This window comes from Phyllostomus discolor, chromosome 1 (assembly GCF_004126475.2).
Source record: "Phyllostomus discolor isolate MPI-MPIP mPhyDis1 chromosome 1, mPhyDis1.pri.v3, whole genome shotgun sequence".
In the NCBI taxonomy this organism is placed as follows: Eukaryota; Metazoa; Chordata; class Mammalia; order Chiroptera; family Phyllostomidae; genus Phyllostomus; species Phyllostomus discolor.
Window position 1 is genome coordinate 14,833,874 of NC_040903.2, and position 24,305 is coordinate 14,858,178.

The 24,305-nt window shown below is 51.4% G+C and overlaps 1 protein-coding gene across 2 annotated transcripts in view; it reads right to left on the reverse strand.

Annotated features, from left to right (window-relative positions):
- SEL1L3 (SEL1L family member 3) overlaps positions 1 to 24,305 on the reverse strand; it is a 95,890-nt gene that overhangs the window by 71,095 nt on the left and 490 nt on the right. For both annotated transcript variants that reach the window (XM_028507791.2, XM_028507790.2), the window contains exons 2-3: positions 11,516 to 12,086; positions 1,080 to 1,206 (exon numbers count right to left, since the gene is read on the reverse strand). In XM_028507791.2, coding sequence (XP_028363592.1) covers positions 1,080 to 1,206; positions 11,516 to 12,086 — 698 coding nt within the window. The remainder of the gene's footprint in view (positions 1 to 1,079; positions 1,207 to 11,515; positions 12,087 to 24,305) is intronic.

Below are 24,305 nucleotides of genomic sequence, written 5' to 3' on the forward strand. Positions count from 1 at the left end.
ATTGTTCCATTTCTGGACTGGGGCTATTTTAGTTGGAAAAAAAAAACTTTTGTGTATCTGTGATTTGTGGAGGGAGAATAAAGTAACAGTCATCAACTTAACTAGGACGGATTTAGCCAAGATATAAGATCCACCAATCACTCAGCAAATACTTGCTGAGCACTTGCTTGGTGTCCCACATTCAGTGAGCGACCAGCAGCTCAGAGATGAGGCGCTGGGCGTGACTGCATCGTGCCTGGGGAAGAGCAGTCGAGGTCAAAACAAATGCACAGAGTTCTCTCTATCGATCGCCCCAGTAACCAATTCACAGTTTGGGGTTATGGGGCCAGTGACCTCAGGATCTTTGGGGATTTAACCACATACGTTCTCTAGAATATTCTGGGCTTTGTAATGTGGCCTCCAAACCAGTGGTAAGATACGCAGACAGATGGTGCCACACAGCTCCCTCCTGACCCACCCAGCTGAGCAAGCTCATGAAGATAAGTTATTACAAGGAAGCTTAGCAAGAACATACGCTCAGTAAAATGACTCAAGATCTTTCTACAGCCAGCAGCATGGGAAGAATTAAATCACTCTGCTAAATCCATCCAGTCTGAGGTGCACCAGGAACCGTTTTTAGCATCTTTAATTCAGCAGAAGGGGAAAAAATATATATCTGGGTTTTGCTGAAATCAACAGAGATCAGAAGTGGTGAGTTTCCAGTAGCTCGCCCGATCTTCCAAGACAGAGAAGGCAGGACAAAGCCTGCAGGCCGGGCTTGCTGTGGCTGGCTGCACTTGCAGCCCTGCCAAGGCCTCGGGCTCCAACACCTTGCTCCCACCTCGTGTCTTTCCTGGGGCCACGACTCGGAAAGTCTAAGGCAAGTTGAGGATTGCTAAGTGCAAGAATAACTCAAGAATGCTGTGAGGTGTTTGGGTCCACAGATTCTGCCTCAGCCATGTAGGTCTTCGTGTTTTTTTTTCAAAGCTAGTGACAAACGGTTTGTCCTGTTAAAGGAATCCACCAGCCTGCTCTGATCCTCAGATTAAAAAAAAAACAACAGCATGTCCCCACCCGCCCCGCCATCTGCCCATTCTTACACAGGGTAGTCTATCCGCTGGCGTCGGGTGGCCTCCAGCTCCCGGTTCTGAAACCTCGGCATCGTCTTCACAATGCCTGTGTTCTCTCCACTGGAGGCATAGAGGAAGCCCAGGAGGGTGACCGCGTCTGCAAACGACAAGACACTGGCCTTTCAATGATCCCCGGAAAAGCACTGCTTCCCCAATCGCATTCCTCCCGGAACCCTCTGCCTAGGTCCCCTCCAACACGAAAAGAACACGGTCTGCGGATCTCACCCAACATGGAATACAGGCGCCTGCCAGGCACCCCGGCTGAGCCCTTTACAGAGCTACCCGCGTTCGTTTTCACAGCAACCCCATAAGGCGGATGCTGTTACTCGTCCCATCCTGCAGAGACGTGCGAGGCGTGGGGAGGGAAAGCAGCTCGCCTAAGGTCACCCAGCAAACGAGCGGTAGAGCCTGCAGGCACGGGTCGTGCTCACCCTCTTGGTGCCCAACCATTTCCCACGCTGCCTTCCAACGTTAAGAAAAGCACTTTGAACTTGTATCAGGAGGGTAAGTGAACCCTGGAGGAGCACGCACCACGGTCCACGTTGCTGCAAAGCGGTAGTTGAAAGTAAAAATGTACACAAATTCATTTCATCCTCTTATCCCCGGCTTACAGATGAAGACATGGAAGGATAGCTTCCAAAATAACCACTAATATTTACTTAATGCTTAGACTGTGCCCAGGCAGTATGCTGAGCACATTTCAGAAAAAAAAATGTCATTTAATTTCACAATGATCGAGGAGTGGGGTCTATTATTATCCCCACTTCATAGATGAAAAAACTAAGTTTTAGAGGAGCTTGTATAATAAGAGGGGGAGTTGGGATTCAAACTCAAGCAGTTTGGTTTCAGAATCTATGCTCTTAAAATTGCAGGGTTTTCGCTTCTTCTGTATAGAGTTTCCTAATATACTCAACACCATATTTAGTGTATGCAAATATTACTAACCATACTCCTTACAGCTACAGAGAGCGCCTTCCACTTTACTTTGCAAATGTGGGAGAATTCTGTGGCTCCAGGCAAGAGGGTGTCCATAACAAATTTTAAAGGGAGAACAGAGCTATTTCATCTGTATTTAATACCTGTTGCGTTAAACAAGGCTAATGTCAACTTCTTATTTCCTATGTCTCCCTTCCCCTAAAGAGAAAGGAATTCGCTGAACTCAACCTAGTAATAAAAATCACTTTTCTCTTTCTTTAAAATGCTCCTTGGTTGCCCTGGCTGGTGTGGCTCAGTGGATTGAGTGCAGGCCTGTGGACCAAAGGATTGCCTGTTTGATTCCCAGTCAGGGCACATGCCTGGGTTGCAGGCCAGGCCCCCAGTAGGGGGCATGTGAGAGGCAACCACACGCTGATGTTTCTCTCCCTCTCCTTTTCCCTCCCTTCCCCCCTCTCTAAAAATAAATACATAAAATCTTTAAAAAAATTTATTTTAAATGGTCCTTGGTTTAAATGCCCATGATTAAGTGGTAGAAACAATCTATTTCCCTGGGCTCCTTGGAGACGGAAGGGTTGGTTTCTATGCAGGTTACCAAGCGCCAATAAGGGTACAAATTCCAGGAGGCTCAGCCTGGGATGCTGAAGGCCCCAGCTCTCGTTTCTCTATGAGAAAAAAATGTTTTATTATAGAGAGAGGTACCTCTGGTTTGTTATCACCTGGAAATCAGAGGAGCAAAATTTTCATCATCTCAGACTTGTGTGTGTATAGTTAAGAGAATTAAGTAAGCCAAACTTCCCCCAGTGCCTACAAATCTACCTGTTTTGTTATGTAGAGATGCATTTGAAACCCAAAAGGGCAGAGTTATCCCTTCCAACAGAAACTTTTTTCTCTATACCTTGAGCTCAGTTTGGGCACATTGGACTTGCTGGCCTGAAATGGGGGCGGGGAGGGAGGATTGCCAATGATGGTACGGCAAGTGTGTCTTTGGAATCTGGAAGGAAAACGAAATCATGGAGAGGCTGAGATCAGCCCAGCCCTGGTTTGGCCTCCACGGCGTTGAGCGGAACAGGACAGACGAGAAAAGCCATATTAGCCCCCCCGCCTTCCCAGGAGGCCCGCTGCTAGTGAGTGCTGTTGAGTTATCCTGTGTGTATTAGAAACAGCTATCAAAACGAGCAGCACGTGATGCTCCCTGACCTGACCCCCGTAATGCAAGGCTTCACAGAGACTTCCAAAGGGAAAGCAAGGAAAAGTGAATGCCGATGAGCCTCTCCCTTCTTTGGGGATCAGAATAAAGCAGGCTGAGCGGGAGAACTCGCAGCAAAGGCCAGTGGAGGGAAAAATCTAAGACCCAAATATCTAAAGTCATTTTACAAGAACGTAGACCCTCCTGTCACCAACAAAGCCAAAGTGATGGCGGTTTTTCTGTAAAAGCTGTAGCTTCAAGAGTTCTATGATTGGGGGTTCTATTGCAATTGTCCCTCAGTATTATGGTTTTTACAGTTAATTAGAAATAATTAATGAGAATGAAATTCTGTAGTAGGAAAGGACTTCAGAATGCATCCAGCCTGGGAAAACATAAAGGCTTATTTTCTAGTAACTGACTGTGGCTGCCTGGAGTGCTGTAATTGGGTAGCAATGGCTCTCCTAGGCACTAGAATGGGGAATAACCACCAGTGTCAATCACCAGGAAAGGAGTCACAGGCAGGCCCTGACTGGTGTGGTTCTGTTGGCTGGGCATCATCCTGCAAAGCAAAAGGCCGCTGGTTCCATTCCCAGTCAGGGCGCATGCCTGGGTTGCGGGTTCGGTCCCAGCTGGGGCATGTGCAAAAGGCAACCAATAGATATTTCTCTCTCACATTGATGTTTCTCTCTCCCTTTCCCCTTCCTTCTCCTCTCTCTTAAACAAAATCTAAAAAAAAAAACCAAACCCAAAACAAATTCACAGGCAGGAAACCTAAGGTCCAAAGAGGTAGACTGGCTCGCCCAATTTCCTCCAGGATGTACGGTCCAGGAGACCAGGGACATCACTCTAGTCATTGCCCGTTCCCGAAGCCCAGAACAGTGCCCGGCCCAGGAGGGAGGCTCCAGAAATACCTGTGAGTGAGTGAGCAAGTGAGTGAATAAACTAACAAATGAATAGCGTTGTGGCCCAGTTAGGATCTGGACCTCTCTTTTGGCCCAACCGGTTCCACAATTCCATAAGGTGCCCCATGCTATCTAAGCCAAATAATAGCCTCCATCTTTCAGGTCCTTCCCCCAAGCCCGTTTCTTTGGCTTTTCCAGAGTGAGGAAGTCAGATAGGAAAAAGGCACCGCGGTGGCACACACATAGAATGCCAGGGGAAAAGTTCAGGTTCGGCTCTCACCCCCTTGAGTGTTTTGTTTTATTTCCTCCACTTTCAGAGCAAGAAGAGGCTTCGGGTATCATGCGGTGCAGACTCTTTTCTTCGGAGACGGGAAAAGTGTTAGGTGTTGTTGAAGGTTCTATAGCTAATAACAGACCCAGGTATGACTCAAACCTGGTCTCCCCCTGCGGACCGATGGGCTTTTTCTTAAACCTCGTCCCACGTCGCAAGGCCTCCCTGAGGGCCAGGGCGAGTATTCAGCGGGCATGCCCCTTTAACAATATTTCAGGTTGTTAAAACTGAAATATGCCCACTTGGTTAGATGATTGGTGCGGCCTTGGACCTCCAGAGCCCCACCACCCACCACCCACCCTGGCCTCTCCTCCCAGGCAGGGACCTCCAGCACCGCCCTGTTTCAGCACTAGGGCTAGCACCTGGGGGCTCTGACTGAGTCCTGCCCCACCCCTCCCCCTTTCTGGTTGTCAGGTACTTTGAGTATCACCCTGGAGTGATATTCACCCCCTGGCTGGGAGGGTTCCACAGCCCACTGTCCAGTTCAGCTGAGGGGTCAGAGCCGCGACGCGGAACCTGCTCTGGGGAAGGTCCCGTTCCCACGTAACCAAGCCCCGCTCCGACATGTGTCGAATGCGTCACCACAACGCAGCTGAGATCCTCAGCCCATTGGTGGGGAAGTTAAGAGATACTCTTACTGCAAGGAATAACTGTGACTACAAATCTATAAACAGAACCTAGAGGACAATATGCTCAGATTTTCCAACCTGGAGAAGGAAAGCTAGAGCGCAGGCAACTCAATATGTTTTCCAAACACAGAACATCAAAAACACAGTGGCGATCGGGGGTTTTATTTTCCTTAAAGCCACAGGCTGAGAACACACACTGTACTCTCTCGTAAACAGGAAGGACAGGACTTCCCCCTGAAAGGTGCCAGGCAGGCAAGTGAGTGGCGGAGACAGTCTGTAGAATATCCAGTACGAGGAGTCTTAAGAATAAAATGACTCGGCTCCCAGTAATTTTTCCTCTAGACATACCTACATGGGTGCACCAAGACACGTGCACAGGGATGTTCGGCGAAACCTTGCTGTGGGTGGTAAGGGACTAAAAACGACCTGGGTGGCCAGCATCAGGATACGAGTGACGCTATGGGAGGCCGGGCAGGGGAATGCTAAGTGGCTATCAGAAGGAGCGAGGCTGTGTCGCACATACTGACATAGAAAGATCTATGACACAGAAAGATCTCTGCTGCACCATTAATGAGTGCGGGACAGAGCTTATAGTGTCCTTCCCGTGTGTATGCAGAGGAGGGCCATCGATGTATCGTTTACGGGTGCAGAGAACGTTTCTGGAAGGAGACACAAGAAGTGAGTGTTACTGAGTTTGCCTCTGGGAACGGCGCTGGAAGAGTATGGCGGGGGGTGGGAGGGAACAAAGCCCTTCACACTCTCCGAAGTTTTTAAATTGGGAACATGTATTGCTGTTCTGGCTAAGAGAGAGGAGAACGACAGACACTCTCTGGCATTCTGTGCAGGCGGGGAGCAGGGACGGGCCACAGTCAGAGGTCCCCGCTCCCTGGGCCACCACGGACGTTCCGTCTGCTTCCAGGAGACAATGCCCGGTGGGCGAGGAAAACAGGATGATTCACATCGGTAACAATTCAACTTTCAGAAGAAATAAAAGGGGTATTTCTTCTCATTTAGAACCTGGGTTAGGGCCGTATTAGCATATTTTAGTTAAAGACTGAAACAGCAAAGTCAAAGGAATCAGGAAGCCAGTTAAACAAGCACAGCGAGCCCGGGCGTCCCCTCCGTAAAGAGGAGACGAGAAATAATACCCTTTCCCATGGGCATATTACAAAGATTAAATGAGACAATGTGCGTGGGGAAAAGTATTTTGAAAATCATGAAGGGCAATGCAGAGACGAGGCATTAATTAGTGTTCTTACAGAAAAATTCAGGCTACATGATTAACTGGGGAGAAAAAGGAACTAAGTCTTTTTTTTTCTGCAAGTGCCAAACTTATGGTTCTTATAATCACAAAAAGTATCATCCTGTCATTGATTTGAGTAGTCTTGCTGCATAAACTGATATTTTCACAAAGACAGTAATCTGGCTTCAATATTTGACTTAATCTTCTTAGTTTGTTATAATGGAATTTTGTTCTAAGAAATCATTCTTCCAATGCAATAGATCTGCAGATGAGAATAAATTTGTGGTGAAAGGAGACGAGAGAGGAAAGGAAGGAAAGTGCCATGTTCCCCAGGCACTGAGCTAAGAGGAAAGGTTAGGAAGACGTTCACAGAGGGAAGCACGAGGGCAGAGTGTTTCACACCCCTCGGCGAGCCCCCACCCTGCCTTTCTAGTCCGATTTCCTGAATGGCCCAACTCCACTCGAGATTCTACCTGAACAAACGCATAGCTCGAGTGCCGCTCCTCTACATGCCCCCGCTGTGGTGGACATTGGTGATCAACCCACATGGCTCTCGCCCTAGGCACAGACTCAGTCTCAGAATCCTTCCCAACACCACACTCGGGGGAGCCACACCACACCCATCACTCTGGGTCGACGGGCAAGACGAAACCTCTTTGCCACCCCTCACATCAACGGAGCCCCCATCAGGCTGCATGTCCTCCTTTGTGTGCCGTGGCTCATGCTTTCCCTTCTGCCTGGATACCCTGTGAGGAGCCTCCTACTGTGCGCCTGTGCCCTACTCCTCACAGTAGGAGAAGGAAGGAAGGAAGGGAGGGACGAAGGAAGGGAGGGAGGAAGGAAGGAAGGAGCCTCGAGGGGGCACTGGGGAAGGGTGGAGATCCGAGCTGGCTACTGAAGCATGGACATGATTTTACCAGGAAGACAAGGCAGGCGGCAGTGGAGCGGAGCGGGACTCAGAGATGGCAGCTGTCCCAGGTAAAAGGAACTAGCGTAGCCAAAGCACAGGAGTGCGGCATCAAACTGATGAGACTCAGACTACAAGGGCAGGCGCACAGGGTGAAGGTGAGCTCCTGTGCAAAGGGAGCTCGCTGACCGGGAGGCTGCAGCGTTAGCCAAGACAGCCCAGATGGGCTCTACCTGGGAAACTGCAGTGTATGCGTGTGTACACGCGCGTGAGAGTGAGCCCCAGGGAAGGCACACAGCCACCGCCTACCCCCACATGCTCCCTAAGAATGCTGTCATAGTGCGATGGTCACACGAGACATGAGACAGAAAAAGGCCTTTGCCCCTTGGGCTAAGGGCATTCATTCCTGTCTCCTCCCTCAACTGACAAGCAGTCACCGCATCCCGATGCGTGCAGGAGCTGTGCTAGGCACCACAGCAGCACAAACCAGGACCCTGGCCTTATAGTGCTTGTGTTTCCAGGATGGAGACACTCAACCAGAAAAAAAAATTAAATCCAGTTCAGGACAATGTTCAGTGGCACTAAGACTATGAAGGAAAATAAAGGTGATAACGGTTGGGTGGGGTGGCGGGGGTGGGGCTGCTGTCTGGGATAAGGCGGTCGGGGGGGCAGTCGTGCCGATGAGGTGGCATCGACGCAGGGGAAAGAAGGAGGTAAGAGATGTGATCCAGGGAGGAGAATCTCAGGAGGAGGGAGCAGGAACACAAATGTCCCAAAGTGAGAATGAACTTGGGACATTCAAGGAGATGCAAACAGGCCCGTGTGGCTAGATCAGGTGGACCAGGGGAGCACAGCAGGAGATAGAGCTGGGCAGGGGACAGGGACAGATTCCACAGGCCACAGGGAGGGACAGGGGTTGACCTTTTGTATCTGCTAGGAGAGTAACTGCCCACAGGAGGTGATGTTGCCTGCTTACTATGGCTGCTGTGGGGTGGCAGGCGGGGGGAGGCAAAGCTGGGAGGCCACCTGCAGACAGAGACCACAGTGGCTTAGACCAGATGGCAGCAGCACACTCAGGGAGAGGTGACTGAACATGTGAAAGATGGAGGCAAGAGGACTAGCTGGCTTCTCTGATAGGACGCGCCGGGAAGAGCACTCTGTCCGGCCTCCAGTTACCAGCCTGGGTGGGTGACTTTGTTCTCTTAGTGGGTTCACCCATGCGGCAGGCACCCGTGTGACAGGCAAGGGACCACAGCTAAGGCCTGGTCCCCTCCCCCAGGGAAACGCACAGCAGTGAGTGGAGTCCCAGGCGTGGTGTGCCTGGCCACCTATGGCCCACGCGCCTGGAATGCAGCAGGACCAGGTGCCTGGAATGTGGCAGAAACAGGAGCACCACCAGAGAGCAGGAGGCTGAGCCAGGGCACACACGTGTCCCGAGAGGCTGCCACTTCTGACCCGGGGTAGGTGTACGCAGCAGCGCCAGGCAAAAAGTCTGCTGCACTTCCACTGAAAACCAGACCCCCGGCCTGGCCCGGGACAGGTGCGTGCAAAGGAGACACCACAGGGGTGTGTGAGCCGGTGCACAGCCCTCCCCTCGGGAGCCAAGCCTCAGCCTTTGGCACAGGGTCACTCGGGCCGCACTCACACGACCTCTGTGCCCGGGGACTTTGGCTCGCTCTCTCCATAAAGGAAAAGGAAAATGAAAGCAAGTCAGGCGGCTCTTCAGTTCAGTTGCAGAGCCCTCGCAGGACACCGGGCACTTGACACAGAAAACGTTCCCCCACACCCGCCGCCAGTGCCGGCTGCAGACTGGGAGCGCACTTGAAAGGCGCCCCCACGGCTCCCTAAAGCCATCTTGTTGTCCCGACTCGACTCTTCTTCATCAAGAGTCCCTGCTAAGAACAAGCCAGAGGCCTGGCCTCTGTCCACCACACAGCCGACGACCAGAACGAAGGTCACGGGCACTTTTCACAGAGCGGCTGCAGATGCTCTTTTGATTTGTCTTTTAAGGAGAGGGAACAAATCACAGCCGTGCCCGCAGAGCTGGTGTGGAGGGGACACAAAGCTCCCCCCTGCCTTCCGCGGCTTTGACTCTCAGAAAACGTTTTCCTCTGCGTTATGCTTGGATTGGTTCTCACCCCAAAAATAATGGCCTGAAGGCGGGGAAGAAAAGCCCGAGCCCCATGACTATGGGGAGGGACAAGAAAAGAAAGAGAAGAGACATGTCAAGGGTATGTTCAGGTGCCCCAAGAACTCGTCCGGTTCGTAAATGACTTCATCTGAAAACTTCCAGCCGGCCGTTCCGCCGTTCTCTAATGAGGAGTGTGATTTGGCCAAACACGAAATAGAATCATTAAGCCCTGACGACCTCGGAGGCAAAGCAAAACTGAGGCTCTGTGTGCCCCGTGCTTCCTTCTCCCGAGCAAATTAGGCCCCCAGACGTGTGGAAGGCCTTCCGGACGGATGCTAGCCAGCGCGGCTTCTGCCTGGCGGAGGGAGGCACAGCCACCACCACAACGCGTGTGCGGCTCGGCGACTTCAGATGCTTAATTGCCCACCCCCTACCCGTCGCGCACACGCAGGCAGGGAATTTGCCGTCTGCTTCTGGATATCTCTCTACTTAAAGCGCCACTCAAACATGGGATAAGCCAGACACCGAACACGGCGATTAAAACAAAACATGGGATTGCATTTTGTTTTAAAACAAAACGGCACGGAACACGACACATGCAGGGAAGGGCCTGTAAGAGGCGGTGGCCGCGGGGGGGAGCCGGCGGTCGAGCTCACAGGGTCAGCTCCACACCGGCTTCCCGGTGTTGGTGCCGTGCTCCAGTTACGGAAGGCAAGCCGCCAGGAGGGGACTCTGGGGGAAAGATAACTCGGGGCTCGCTACCATTCTTGCAACTTCCTGTGAATCTGTGATTATTTCAGAATAGTGTTTTTAATGCCCAGATGTGTTGATTCTGCCGTAAGTGGCTTCTGGCTGGCTGTTGTTTGTAGCGGCCCAGGCTTGAAGTTCTCCTGGCGTGCGGGGCTGTTGCAGAGCGATTCAGGAGATACTCACTGGCAGTGTTCTCCCCCTGTCCTGAAGGTGCCTTGCCCCAAGCCAGTCCCCTGGAAGATGAGGAGGTGTCAGGCCTGTCCCGTGGCAGGGCCTGCTATCGCAGGCCCGTGGATGTCCTCCACCCACCAAGCCTGCCTGGCGGTCTGACCACAGTCACTCTAGAGCAAAGTGCCACCAGCCCTGCCCCTCGTACAGAGGTTCTCAAGCTTTAGGGTACATCAGTTGTGGGAATGCTGATTCCAGGGCCCTGCCCCCACAGATCCCGACTGAGTAGTGAATGGATGGGGCCTGAGAATTTGCACTTGCAACAAGAGTCCTGGCTGATTCTGTTGTAGTGTGTCCCAGGGCCACATCTTGGGAAATGCTACCAGAGCCGGCTGGTTGCAGGGAGCTTGCCCAGGATGGCTCCCCACTGCAGGGCAGGGAGAAGAGCCGGCGGGTGCTCAGCAGCCACAGGGCAAGATGCCCCTGGCACCGATGCAGAGATCTTCAGACCCCTACTTCTAGGTACGTATAGCCAGAGGGCTCCAACCCCACTGCTTAAGGGAGACAGAGGAAGGAGCCAGGAGCCTCCCGTACAGACCCCTCAGTGGCTGTGACCATGTGGCACTGAGGATAAAGTGCAGGGGTGGGACTCCATCATCTATCATCAGCGCTACTTTTCACTGAGTGCTGACTATGTGCTCAGCAAACTACATGTCATTCCGTTCTGACGGCACCGCTCTGAGGGCACTGCTGTTTGGTGTGCCCATTTGGCAGAGCGGGAAGCTGCAGCTCCGAGAGTGCCACAATTCCACGGGCAGAGAGAAGGTGCAGGAGTGGCAGTGGAAGGTGGGTCTGCTCACCCGAGAAGCAATGCTGCCCTAACACGGACGTCGGAGGGATGTCTGAGGGGCGATGGGAGGGAGACTTTCCCATGGTGTGTTTCAGTGGCCGCCACGCGCCTTTGCAACTTAAAGCAGCTCAAATGTCTCAGGGGAGGTCCCCCTCCCGTGGCCCCGCTGTCCCTCCCTTCAGTCCTGTCCTCTCTCGGACTCTTCCCCTCTCCTCCCCTTTGTACCCCCTCTCACCCCCAAAGTCCTAAATTACAGGCTCCGTTTTCCTCGTCTCCCCCACCGCTAATGTAAGACCATTCTCCTGCCCCTCTCTGACGGTACAGGCTCTCTGGAGAAATGCGAATTAGGTCCCTGGCCAGGCACGTGACCTACCAGTTTCAAGAGGACACTGGGGGATCTTGTTTGCCCGCAGGTTCCAAATGTAATCCATGTTCCACTCGAGGCACACTTGGTGGTCTTTGAACGGGCGCTCAAAGGGCGGGACTGTCTTCAGCAGAGTGTAGTTCTTTGCGACGGCGTGTAGCAAGTTCTCGTCCCACTTCACGTGCACGTCTCCGGCCCTGTACGTGTGAGTGATCCAGGCGCGGAGAATCACCACGGACACGGATATGGAGTGTCTGATGAAATAGTCGTCTCTGTACACCATGATGCTTGGGAACTTCACCTGGACCAGGTGCGTCCTGCTGGTGTGGAGATGTTTCTCGTTCTTCCACCGTTTCTTGTACACGGGGATGCTGCTTCTGAACTCCGAGGAGACGACGGCTTCCAGGTGCACGACGCAAGGCTGGGAGCACAGGTACTCCACGGAGACCTCGGAGATGTTGCGCACGTTCCCTTCGGCCACAGTGAAGGAGACGAAGTCTCTGTAGGCCACGCCCTGCTCCGCTCGGGGCGCCACCGCCGTCGTCTGGGAGGTCTGCCGGCCCCACGACGGCACGAAATTCTGAAAAGGAGAAAACACATATAGGAAGTTTTGATAGTATCATATCGCCCTGGCCAGTGTGGCTCTGGTGGTTGGAGCATCGTCCTGTAAGCCAAAAGGTCGCGGGTTTGATTCCCAGTTGGGGCACAGTCCCTGGTCAGGGTGTGCACAAGAGGCAGCCGATCAATGTTTCTCTCTTACTCGGATGTTTCTCTCCCCCTCATCCTCCCTTTCCCTCTCTCTAAAAATCAATAAGCATGTCCTCAAGTAAGGATAAAAGAAGTATCATATGGCCCTGGCTGGTGTGGCTCAGTGGATTGAGTGCCAGCCTGGAAACCGAAAAAGCTCACCCGTGTGATTCCCAGCCATGCCTGGGTTGCAGGCCAGGTCCCCAGGTGAGGGCGTGTGAGAGGCAACTGATGGATGTATCTCTCGCACATCACTGCTTCTCTCCCTCTCTTTCTCCCTTCCCCTCGCTAAAAATAAAATCTTTTAAAAAAATTATCATATTAACAGATACGTGAATCATGATTTTCCTGGGATAAGAAAAATCCACCTCCATCAAGCGGCAAATGTGGAAGATAAAGGATGTGGAAACCACTACTGAACAATCGGAGAAAAACCAACACACACACACACACACACACACACACAAATGAAGATTAGGCTGCATTAACTCTCTCCCCAGACCCAGTAGCATCTGCTGATCAGGACGTGCCTTTGAAGCAACGTGGCAGTCGCTCTAGAGCCGGTTTCCAAATGGAGGAGCTAGTTCCTAACATGGCCAGTCACAGTGAATCTGCCTCCCAGTGAAAGGGAGAACAATCCAGCTTCAGACATTTCCAAACTATTGTCCTGACTTCAAATGCCGGAGAGAAGCGGCCAAATCAGAGGGTGGGGGAAGAGTTCAAAGTGCACCCGAGGGGGAACATGACAGGGATGCCAACTGGGCCTCGTTTGCTCCGCGAGGTTCTGAGCCAAAACAAGCGTGCGTGATGGATGGACCAGCAGGAGGCTCCTGCGGCTCCAAATCGGGCACAGGCAGGCTGGGACCACAGGCTGTGTTGTCTGATTCTGTCGCTGTGGACAGCGCAACCTGTGCCAGGAAAGATTTCATTGGCCCGTTTGTGTATCTAGTTCTCTAAACGACCAAGCCATCTCTGTGTGGACATGGGTTCCAGAAAAAACAAACAAACAAACCTGTAAAGTGTGGTCGTGAAGTCAAGGCACTGTTCGGTGCATGATGTGTGGGTGCTAAGAGAGCCCCTAAATCTGACTTTGTGATTCAGACATCAAAGCACAGCCGACAAAAAGGTTACTCGGGACCACTGCACACCCATTAGTGTGGCTATTGTAGCAACAAACAAGCAAAATAACAAGTGTTGCAAAGGATGGGGAGAGAGGAGCCCTGTGCACTGCTGGCGGGAATGAAAAATGGGCAACCGCTGAGGAAAACGGTACAGCGGTTCCACAAAAAATTAAACAAGGATTACCATAGGATCAGCAATTCCACTTCTGGGCGTGCTCTCCCCAAAAGAGACAGAAGCAGGGACCCCAAGAGGTGTGTTCGTAGGCATACACCCGTGTTCAGAGCAGCACCGTTGACGATAGCGGAAAGGGAGGACCCACCCAAGGCCCATCCGCAGAGAAATGAATGCACAGATGGGTCTGTGCACGCGACGGAACATCAGCGAGCCTTAAAAAGGAAGTTCTGACACATGCTACGACTGGATGAACTTTGGAGACACTCTCCTAACGGCAATGTTAGTCACAAAAAGAATAAATCCTGCACAATTCCACTTTCTCGAGGTCCCGGGAGGAGTCACAGTCCCAGGCCCAGAAAGCAGAGCGAGCGGTGGCTGCCAGGAACTGGGGGAAGAGGGGAAAGAGGAGCTACTGTCACCAGGCACAGAGTTTCAGTCTTGGGAGAGGAGAGAGCCTGGAGATGGGGGTGATGGTTGCACGGCACTGTGAATGCACTTGAATGTCACCGAGCTGTGCACTGAACATGGTTAAATGGTAAAACGTAACTCTATGAATATTTTTACCCAACAAAATTTTTTTTTCAAAAGGTCACGGTTGTCTTCTCCAAAGAAGGGAGACATAGAGAATCCTTCCCTCACTTCTGGTTTAGGGCGGCGGGAGAGGCCAAGGTGGCGAGGGCAGGAAGACAGGTACCCAGGAATCGGGTCCACAAATACCAGAACCTTTAACTCTAAACCAGCCCTACGGGAGCACAGCCCCAGGCACAAGGAACTCTGACTGGGGCGCCCAGGACAGGCGCCGTGGAAGGAGTGGTATTTCACTTGGGCTTTGAGGGAGGAAGAGGAGTTCTTTAAGTGGAGAAGCAGAGCAGAGACGCTGCACGTGGTGTGAACAGCCTGAGGAGGGGCAAGAAGGCAGGGAAATGCAGATGCACAGTGGTGGGGGAGGGCAAGCAAGCAGCTGGGTCTAGCCGGAGACTGGAAAGGACGTAGAATGCATGAAAGGACGTAAGGCTATGAGGTTGAGATAAGGCAGGTCCTGGTTCTGGAGGACACTGAATGCCCACCCACACAAGGCTGACATTTACCCGACTGACAGCAAAGAATCAGTGCAAGTCTCTGTAAAAGGGGACAGTGTTCCTATTTCAAAGCACTGACACAGTCAATGAGAAATGAAGCTGAGGGTCAGGAAATAGGAGCAAACGACAGAGTTCATTGATAAGTAAGTTCACACTCATAGTAAGAGAAATGCCCACTGGGACTATCCTGAGACGCCATCTTGAACCCGGTAGAGTCACAGACATCCAAAAGCCCAACAGACACGTGGTCCTGGCCAGAGGTAGGGACCCATGGCCCCTTACGCCCTGCCGGTGGGAGTGGTCTCCGTGGACTGAGATCAGGCAATGCCAGCAAACCTCTGGCCCAGTGATTCCTCTTCTACGGCTTTATCCTACACATAGACTCAAATTTGTGCAAAGGCAGGCACATACAGCTTTTCATTGCAGCACTGGTTGTAACAGCAAAAGGTGGAAGACTGAAATGCCCGTCGAGACGGGGCCGGGCAGATAAATCATTGTGCGTCTGCTCGTGGAGTCCAATACCACCATGGACACAAGGCATGATGGGATGATCATCAAAGTTTCCCCCACCCCTAACTTCAGAGTTCAGAAGTACCACTTGGGTTTTAAAAAAAAGAAGAAATATATACATACTTTCCTGAGTGCACAGAGCACTGGAGGGCCACACGGAGAAGGTAAGGTGACCAGGAGACATGGTAATAGAGAGGCTGGCCCCAGCCATCCCTATTTATCTTTTGAATTTTGTATGACATAACTATGCCCCCAAAACGGGGCAGGAAGGGAAGCCTGAGTCCTAAAAAATAAAAAGGGAAAACACAGTTTCTCTACATTGCAGAGGGAGGAGACCAGTGATTAGTGGTAGGAAACCCCGGGGGAAGAAATATGTAAAGTTCAGATCGTCCACCCCCTCGGGGAGAGGTTGAATTGTTTTATGTCCTCATTTGTACGTCCAAATTACAAAGGGGGAAATGAATATAAAATAATCTTCTATTTAGATGTAGAGAGTGTTAGAGCCGACGAGCCCTGAGTGACGAGCCAGCCCACCCCACGGTTCAGGCTACAAAACGGCAACCCAGAGGGTGGCCGCGCCGAACCCACCCCAGCCCACCCCAGCCGCCGCCGCAGCAGCAGAAGCCAGCTCCAAAGCCCGGCTCCTGTCCTCGGCCCCCGCTCCCACGCTCCCCACCCGACAGCACACAGCAACCAGACGGAAGACTTGCCATTTCACAGCTGCCTGAGAACTGCAGGCTGAATTCCGCTTTCCCGTGAAGAGAGCTACACCCAGCGTCCATCCACGAGTGAGCGGCGGGTTATGCACTCGGCAGAAGTGCCGAGGTGTGGCCTCCTTCTCGAAATGGGAATCCAGCTGGTTGCGCCCACAGCAGGGTCCTGCAGAAGCCAGCAAAGCTGGTGGAGGCTGGACCAGGGCAGCAGCAGAGAGGCAGCTGGCACACCTTACTCTAACTGCCTTGACGCCTTCCTTACTGGGTTTCACAGGAAGGAAACATTTGCTTAGTGAGTGAGAGCAGAGTCCGGGGCGCGCTGTGGCAGATCACGTATCACATTGTGTTCTTTTTCCAAGAATGACTCAAAACCGCTTCCTCATTCCTTCCATGGCCAGGATACTTTAAAAACTCACAGGGGCCCCGTTCTCCACTTTGATTTTTTTTTAATCATGTTTTTATTGCTGATGCTAGGAACGCCCGTGAAAACCGGGGTGCTGGGGGAAAGGCTATTTGATTTCGCCGGATTTCACTGCAAAGCGCAGTTCATAACAATTGTGTTCAATATTTTACACCTCATTGCTAAAAATGCAGCAGCTCGCTTTTCCACGTTAGTAAGCGCTGTGAGCTGAGCATGGTCCCAGTTCTGCTGGACAGCCCACAACTTTCCAGAAGTGTCCAGAGGTGACAGGCAGGATTGAAGAAGGTACAGGACACCTGACTGCCTGCCCCTCCAGGGCCCTCCCTTGAAATGGTTTGAAAGGAACCTCCATGGACTTATATGAAGAGTATTTTATTTTCACCTGCTCCAAAGTGCAGTCAAAGTAAACCCAAGGTTTACGCGCTCTGGACACATGCAATCCAAGACAGTGACCAGGAGCCACGTGAAGCACTCGGAATATGGCTGGCCCAAACCGAGGTGGGTCGTCGGTGTAAAATACACACCGGACTTCACAAACTATATGAAAAAGGACGCAGAGCATCTCTTTAATAATTTTTATACTGACTACATGCTGAAATGGTATCAGGATACAGTGAGTTAAGTAACATATATTACTAACATTAATTCCACCTTTTGAAATTACATATGTGGCTTGCATGTGCGGCTCACGTCATATTCCTACGGGATGACACTATTCCGGACTTGAGGTCAGCTGTTTTCCTGTAAAAAGGGAGTGCACGGTAAATGTCTTAGGTTTTCGGGCCACTTGGTGTCCACCACAACCACTCACCTCTGCTGTGGCATCGAGAGGAGCCACCGACAGCGCGTGAGTGACCGAGCTTGGCTGTCTGTCGTCCAATACAACTTTGTTTACTTACAAAACCAGGCGGCTGGCCAGTTGGACTGGCCCGTGGGCCACAGTCGGCCCACCCCTGCTCTAGCTTTTGAAACTTTTGTTCCAGAGAGAGTTTTGAAGAACACAAAGTGACAGAAGGCACGCATTTTAAAGGAATGATCGTATAGGAGAAATGAGATGAATGACCCAATTAGGTATAATTTCAAACATGTGCAGTTGATGGGGCTTGATTTGTTATTTTGCTAAGGTTCCCTGGTGGTAGTGGTGACATCTTGCTATTGTTTCTTTCCAAAAAGATCTAAGCCGGATGAGAAACTAGATCTCCATGAGATCTAATTGCCTAGACCGAGAAAGATTAGTTGAGAAGTGGGAGAAACATGAGTGGTAGCTGGGGTGGGAGAGAAAAGCAACCTCAGGGGCTGGGCGGCGTGGTCTGAGTATGACGGGGTGTGCTAGCCCCAAGGAGGCTGGTTGGAACCCCTCGAGAAGGCGCTGCGACCTGCAGTCCTTTGGGGGCCCCTATGCCGTGCAGGAAGTTGGCATCTCGTGGTTGGCACCAAGCCAGTGGGCAGCTGCTTCCCTGTGAGTTGTGGCTCCTTCTGTTATGTACAAAACCAACATCGATTATCAACACATCACACTCTAAATATTGATTAAGCTGAAGCTGATTTCCTGGACCAAGTCATGTGTGGGGTTGTGAGCTGTTTCCTGCCAGGAAAACAAGGCAATTAACTTGAGTTCCAGCTACAGGCATGACACGGTCCAACCTCCATAGGAATTTCACATGCCAGGTTGCACCAACACAGGCTAAAAATTACCCAAACACGCCTTTGTTTGGAAATGATGAGGTCAGAATCCATGGCGTAGTCACTGCTGTCTCTGGCTTGGCACACAGGTGTTGGAGTTTCTTGCTGAAATGCAGTACCGGGCACGGGCATTTCCGCCAGGTACCCTGGTGGTCCTGCATATAAACCGAAGGATTTGATCCAACCATAAGTCCCCCAACACTCTTTCCTGACATCCACAAGTTCTTTTGTGGGGGCTGGGGGGCCTCGCCCATTCTCTATTTCCCACCCAGCCTCATCAACCTCCTTCGGAAAAGCCCTTTCCCAAGGGCATCTCACTGGGCCCCTGGCGGTCAGAGCTGAGGTGGGGGACCGTGAGTGAGGTCAGGGAAGGCGGCACCCTGGCACCCACCATGCCCACAGGGGGTGGGCTTCTCCCAGCTGTCCAGTCCCTCCAGACCTTCAGACAACCACCCTGCGTGCAAGAACTTTTTCATTTCTCCACAGCAAAAACACAAAGCAAATCTTTAAAATGCCTTCTCCCTCCACCCGCCTTGGACTGCTGTTCCTCTGGCAAGTTCATCTGTGTTAACGGGATAATGACAAAGTACTGCAGTGATGCCACTTCTAGGCATTTCTACGCCAGCCTGGTGGAGACAGTGCCTTAGATGCCAAGGCCAAGTGCACTGCCGCTGTAAGCAGGGCATTGGAGGGGGACAGTTCTGTGCCCCTCAAACCGTGCCATGTAGGCAGAAGCCTAGATGTTCCCCTCGGAAGCCCCTGCTCCGCTCTGCTCTGCACACAGTGGGGCTGAGCTCTGAGAGACGCCTGGGCCCTCGCACATCTGTTCCGCCCAGAAGCAAGCCCTCATCAAAGTCAAGTCTGACAGCATCACACACAGTCACAAAACACAGATCCCTTTGTCTTTGTGTAATTGTGCACTTATTGAAATTTTTCATGATAGAAAAAAATGGGTCAGCTAATGCGTGCTCATGATAAAAGACCCCAAACTGAAGATCTCAATGCACTCCGTTCAGCCTGGGAATTGAGAAACAGATGAATTTAGGTATTTGGTGGATGGAAGGGAAAAAAAGCTGTCAAGACTGCCTAAACTTCTTTCAGGATGACTGCATCCGATTCCTTTAAACAAAATCAATAAGAAGAAACTCTGTTCCCTCCCTTATTCTAAAGAGTTGAGGAAAACTTGGCTCTTTTGTCTACATGATCCTCTTGTGATCTAAGGAAGGGACAGAGATTAGACAATCTTAAGTCATTCACATCTTACTGTGGGAAGTTCATTCACACTTTCACTTGTACGTGGGTATGTCTGCTACACAAACCACAACTGGCTGACCGTTCTCCTCACTCCTGCCCCTTCCACCCCACCCGTCACCTCCAAAACCGTTGGCTCACGAGGTCTTGCCCTCCAAGGTGGCTGGATCAAACTTCCCATAGGTCAAAAGAGTAATTGGATTGGCTTAAAAGGCCTGCTTTTCCAATTTCTGCTGACTAGAAATAAGCAAAAATTTTGTTTATGTCAACAAAGCATGCCATTAAGCAGAATGGGCGATGATGTCAATATGGACTTTCAAAAACCCAGATACGCCTTGGGAAGCATTTCCGAGTCACTAAGTATGCCTTCCCAGACCCGAGAGCTGGCTAGGGACACGCCATCACAATAACGATCAATACGCCTCCTGAACGGGATCCTCTCCCCTCTTTATTGTGGTTTAATGTGCTATTTCTTTCTAACGCAAATCATACGAGGGTAACCAGGGTTTGGACTGGTTTGGTTTCTGTGAGTAGCTTCTGTGTGATGGGTGTGGTCGTCCCCACTGAGGTTTAACCTCGTCCTGTCACATAGAACTTCATCGAATGTCCCCCTGCAAACCTCATCCTCACAACAGCCCTGGGAGGGACAGAGAATTCCAGCTGAGGAAACGGAATGGATTCAGAGAGGGTGAACAACTTACCCAAGGTCAACCAGCAGAACCCAAAATTCAAATCCACATCCGCTAACTCCAAAGTCAGCCATGGTGTTCCTCTTGCCTCCCAGAAATACCCCAAATGACACCCCAAACTCCCCCACGGACCACTACACCTTCACCACTTTCTGGCTACAGGTGAGGGAGTCTCAAGACTTTCCTCACTCCCATCTTGAGAGGGGGTGGGGGCGGCTGAAATTCCAGGGGGTCACTATGCCTGTGTCTGGGAAGAAAAGATGGTTTCCACAAACACACACACCGCACCGAGCCACCTCCCCAGCTCTTTTTGGGGTGAGGATGGGAGCCAGGAGCTGCCAAGTCAGAATCTTCACGGCCATTCCTCACACGCTGCACAGCCCCCCTGCCCCTCAGTTCCTTCCTCAGGGGAACGGGATGCGCCAAGGACCAGGGTCACTGAATCCACTGCAGGCTCGCTGTGGTCCACTTGAGTCTACCCATCTTCCCCATGAAATACCTCGGTTCCCTGCGTCTCCCGGTCAGCCAGTCCATGGCTCCTACACTTTTATTACCAACGAGACTAGAAGGGCTAGAAGGCCAGAGGCAAACGCCATTGCTTGGGAGATTTCGGGGGCTCTGGTCCGGATGAACGAGGAAGCTGGTGGCGGACGTGAAGTCCGAGGATGATCTCCGCATTTTGGAATGTTCATCACGACTCTCGCACACGCTGGACAACCGAGGCCCCTTCACTCTGTTTTGCTCTTCCAGGTTCTGTGTGACATGCATGGCTGCTTCTAGAGGGATGACTAAAGGCCAGCACAGAGAGTTCAACACCAGACTGTCGCTGCTGCAGCACCTGCCAATGATCCTCACAGACATCTGCACGTCTGATGTCCTCTTATTCCTGTGTCCGTGGTTGTCTAACGAGGGCTAACGTCTACAGCTGACCAGCAGTAACACTAGACGTTGTGAGATTTGTTTTCTCATTTAAGAAAAAAAAATTGTATCTTTGAGACCAGAGCTCAGAAGGGACAGAAATTGCCTTCTACGAGCGCCATTGTCACAGATGGGGCTGGGGAAGCCTCAGGATGTTCTGGCCAAGTCTGGAGGAAGGTAAGAGTTAATGATGCAAGAGGATGGCAAGGGGGTTGGTCTGTTGGACACAGCAAGCCCTGTGTGGACCACACCGCTCAGCACCAGTGAGCTCAGGGGAATCGATCTCATTGCCTTTTGCCTGTGAGGCCCTCACCCTCTCTGGGGAGACTCTCTGCATCTTGACCTTTGGTGACCTCAGAGTCTTCTGGCAGCTGCTAGAACCAAGGATCATCTTTTCAGAAATCTGCTTGGCACCACTCTGTGACTTATCTTTCAGGCCTCGACACAATTATTCATGCTTTGGCAGTATCCTAGCTACAGTCACAGTTCCATTCTTAGGCTGTGACTGAAGGTTACGCTGTCTCAGCCAATGGGGAAGGAGCCCATCGCCCCGGACCCTGGCTCCAGGATGCACGCTTCCCACGAGGGCAGGGGCTCCCAGGCATCTGTTCAGAAAGCTGCTCTCAGAACGCTTTGTGAATAAGGAGATCGGCGGGGACCACACAAATTGGGAACTGGTCCCCAAATCACAGAAAATTGGCTTTGGAACGGACTCCCAGGCACGCTCAGCCCTACACTTAGACACACGTTTCAAACAAACTCAAGTGCTCAACTTTGCCAACCAGCTGCTTCTGGACTGTATAAAGACCCGCTCTTATCTCTCCATCACGGATGGCAAATAATGTCTGGTTTAATCTCTCTCTTTAACATCCTGCTTCTATTCTGTGGCCTGTGCTTCCTGCTTTGTATACTTTAGGTTACTTTAGACATGACCTCACATCCTGGCCAGTTGCACAGTAGCTGCTAATTGCAAAAGCTTTGCTAATGGCCCATGCATCTATGCATGAGGGGAATGGGTTACAAGAAGCAAAATCCAGAAGGCAAGTGGCTAGCATGGCTGAGAACCGGGGCCCTGGAATAGGTGGATTTGGGTTCCAATGGTGGGCTACCTGTGCGACCCAGGACAAATTATTTATCCTCTCTGAGCCTCAGGGAATCATAATAGCTCCTGCCTCAGATGGTCATGGCTAAAATTAATATTAGGTAATGCATATAAACAACTTAGTACTATTATTATTACTATTATGATTTAGCCTTACAAATTATGGGATAGCTTTCTCCCTCTAGGGTCTACATAGTCCTGAGATCCTAGCTATTCTGCTCAACCCCTACCCTCCACTTGCCTGCCCACCCCCGCCCCCTCCACAGACTGATCACACTTCCTCTCGGAAGGATTCCTTGATGAGCAGAATGCACGCAATTATCATTTTCTTCTTGGCTGTTTCACACTTTTCAGACAGATGTTGACAACTCCCCCAATTCACAGGCTAAACCTCTCCAAGGTCAACGAAGCCTTCCTTACCTGTTGCCAGTATCCCAGGTAGCACACAGCTCTAGAGCAAAATCCCTAACAAGTGTCTAGACCTTGGTGGGGTCGGGGTGGGGGTGGGGGTTGGGGGTAGGCCCACCTTCCAAGTCACACTTTTGCTTCCTTGGGTTTTGCAAAAGTGTATCACTCAATTGGAAAACGGCTTTCCTGGCTACAGAAAGCCTCTCTTTGGCAGTGGCATACCTGAAGTCCCCCCTGAAGGGAAATGCAGAGTCGGGAGGCACTGACATCTCCCTCTCCGTGTCGATTCCAAAACCCATTTCGTCCCTCTGCCAAGACATTCATCCACGCTCTAGTTATTCCCCACACGGCAGTGTTTTCTAGAACCTCCCCTTCTGGAGCCCAACCTTGCACTTCCCTCCCTCAGTCCCGTGTGCCTGACGGCGTCATTTCCCCCTCTCGGTCACGCTCGCTCAGACCCCCTTGGCCCACACAGGACTCTAATACCTGGTCCACCGTCTGTCTCTGTTGCCACCAACTGGGAGGCCTCTAGGCTTTGCTCAGGTTACTCTGAGTTCTCGGAATTGTCAAGAAGTGGTCTCTCTTTGCCAGGTGTGAAGATTTCCAGACCACCTGTACATTAACATTTTACCCAACACCCTACTCCATCATTTCTGCCTCTGTGGGTAGTAACCAGGGCCTTGCGGACGGGGCTCCTCTGTTTAAGCTGGAGCCCTGTCACCCCCGACAGCAGTTTTATGTACGAGCCTGTGTGCTGTAACCCTGTGGCATACATGTTAAATAATAACATCTCTTGGGTGAAAAAAACTCATGTTAACCAACAACTTCTTATGAAAAACATGAAGTAAATCCAACCACAGGATTTGGTCCTGGATAATTTGGAAATGCAAAGAAAAGCACAGATTGCTCAACAGGTAGATGCAAAAGCAGAAATGCAACTTGCCTTTGCACACTCCCTCCCTTGCTTCAAAGCAACGAAACACCCGAGAAGTCAAGAATGTTCAAAGAAACTTGCCAGGTGGCAAATTTCCTTGGAAGCAAATGCTAAGTCCTGCAGTGTCTCCTAAGCGGTTTTGAGCTCCTGAGAAGAAAGACTCCGAATAATGACAATGCCACATAAATGAAAAATAATTCTGGACAATGACACTGCTCCATTTTTTTTTCACATTCTGTGAATTTCCTATTACATCAGTTTCATGATTCAGCACTTTCCATTTCATTTATGTGCAGTAATATGTGGCGAGATAACCCAAGGGCTCTGCAAGGATCCTGGAACATAAGGTAGGCTGGACGGGAGGGGTGTCACCTTCTGTAAATTTACTGTGGTTTAGAACTCAAGGCATGAGGAAGAGAAGCCATCAAAGGAATGGAGAGCTATTTCTCCCACCTTGCTCCGAGGATCTAAGTGACTCTGGTATTTTAAATGAGTTGGTCTTGACAAATAGGTTGCTGCCATTTAGCTGATGACTAAAAACCGAAGCCAAGAAGTGTGAAAACTGTAACTGACATGCATTAACCCAGACATAGTCTCAGAAATGACAACGTGCAAGACGCAGCTAGAGCCACCACTCCGGCGGTAAGCTTGTTAAGAACCAGATTTCTTTCTGGCACCGGCAACTTGGCCGGAGTGGCCCTGGGGGAGTGGAAGAGCTCCGGAAACGGGAGATTCACCGCCAAGTGCCTGGGCAGAAATGGGTCGGGGTCATGACGACAGGGTGGAAACTCACAGGGGGGTGGAGGCGGGTGCCGTTCGCGGAGAGACAGAGAAGTTAGGCGCGAGGAGAAAAGGGTCTACGAGAAGATTGTAAGGGAAGCCCAGGACCGGTAGGGAAGGGGCTGGAGAGCCGTGCGCAGTGGGGCGGGTTAGGAACTCGGCTTAGCAAAGATCCCCGGTGGAGTAGGGGACAGGCCGGGTCTCGGGGGGAATCGGACTCGGGTCTGGAGCGAGTCTGGGAGGGAGATGGAGAGACTCGAGAGAGAGC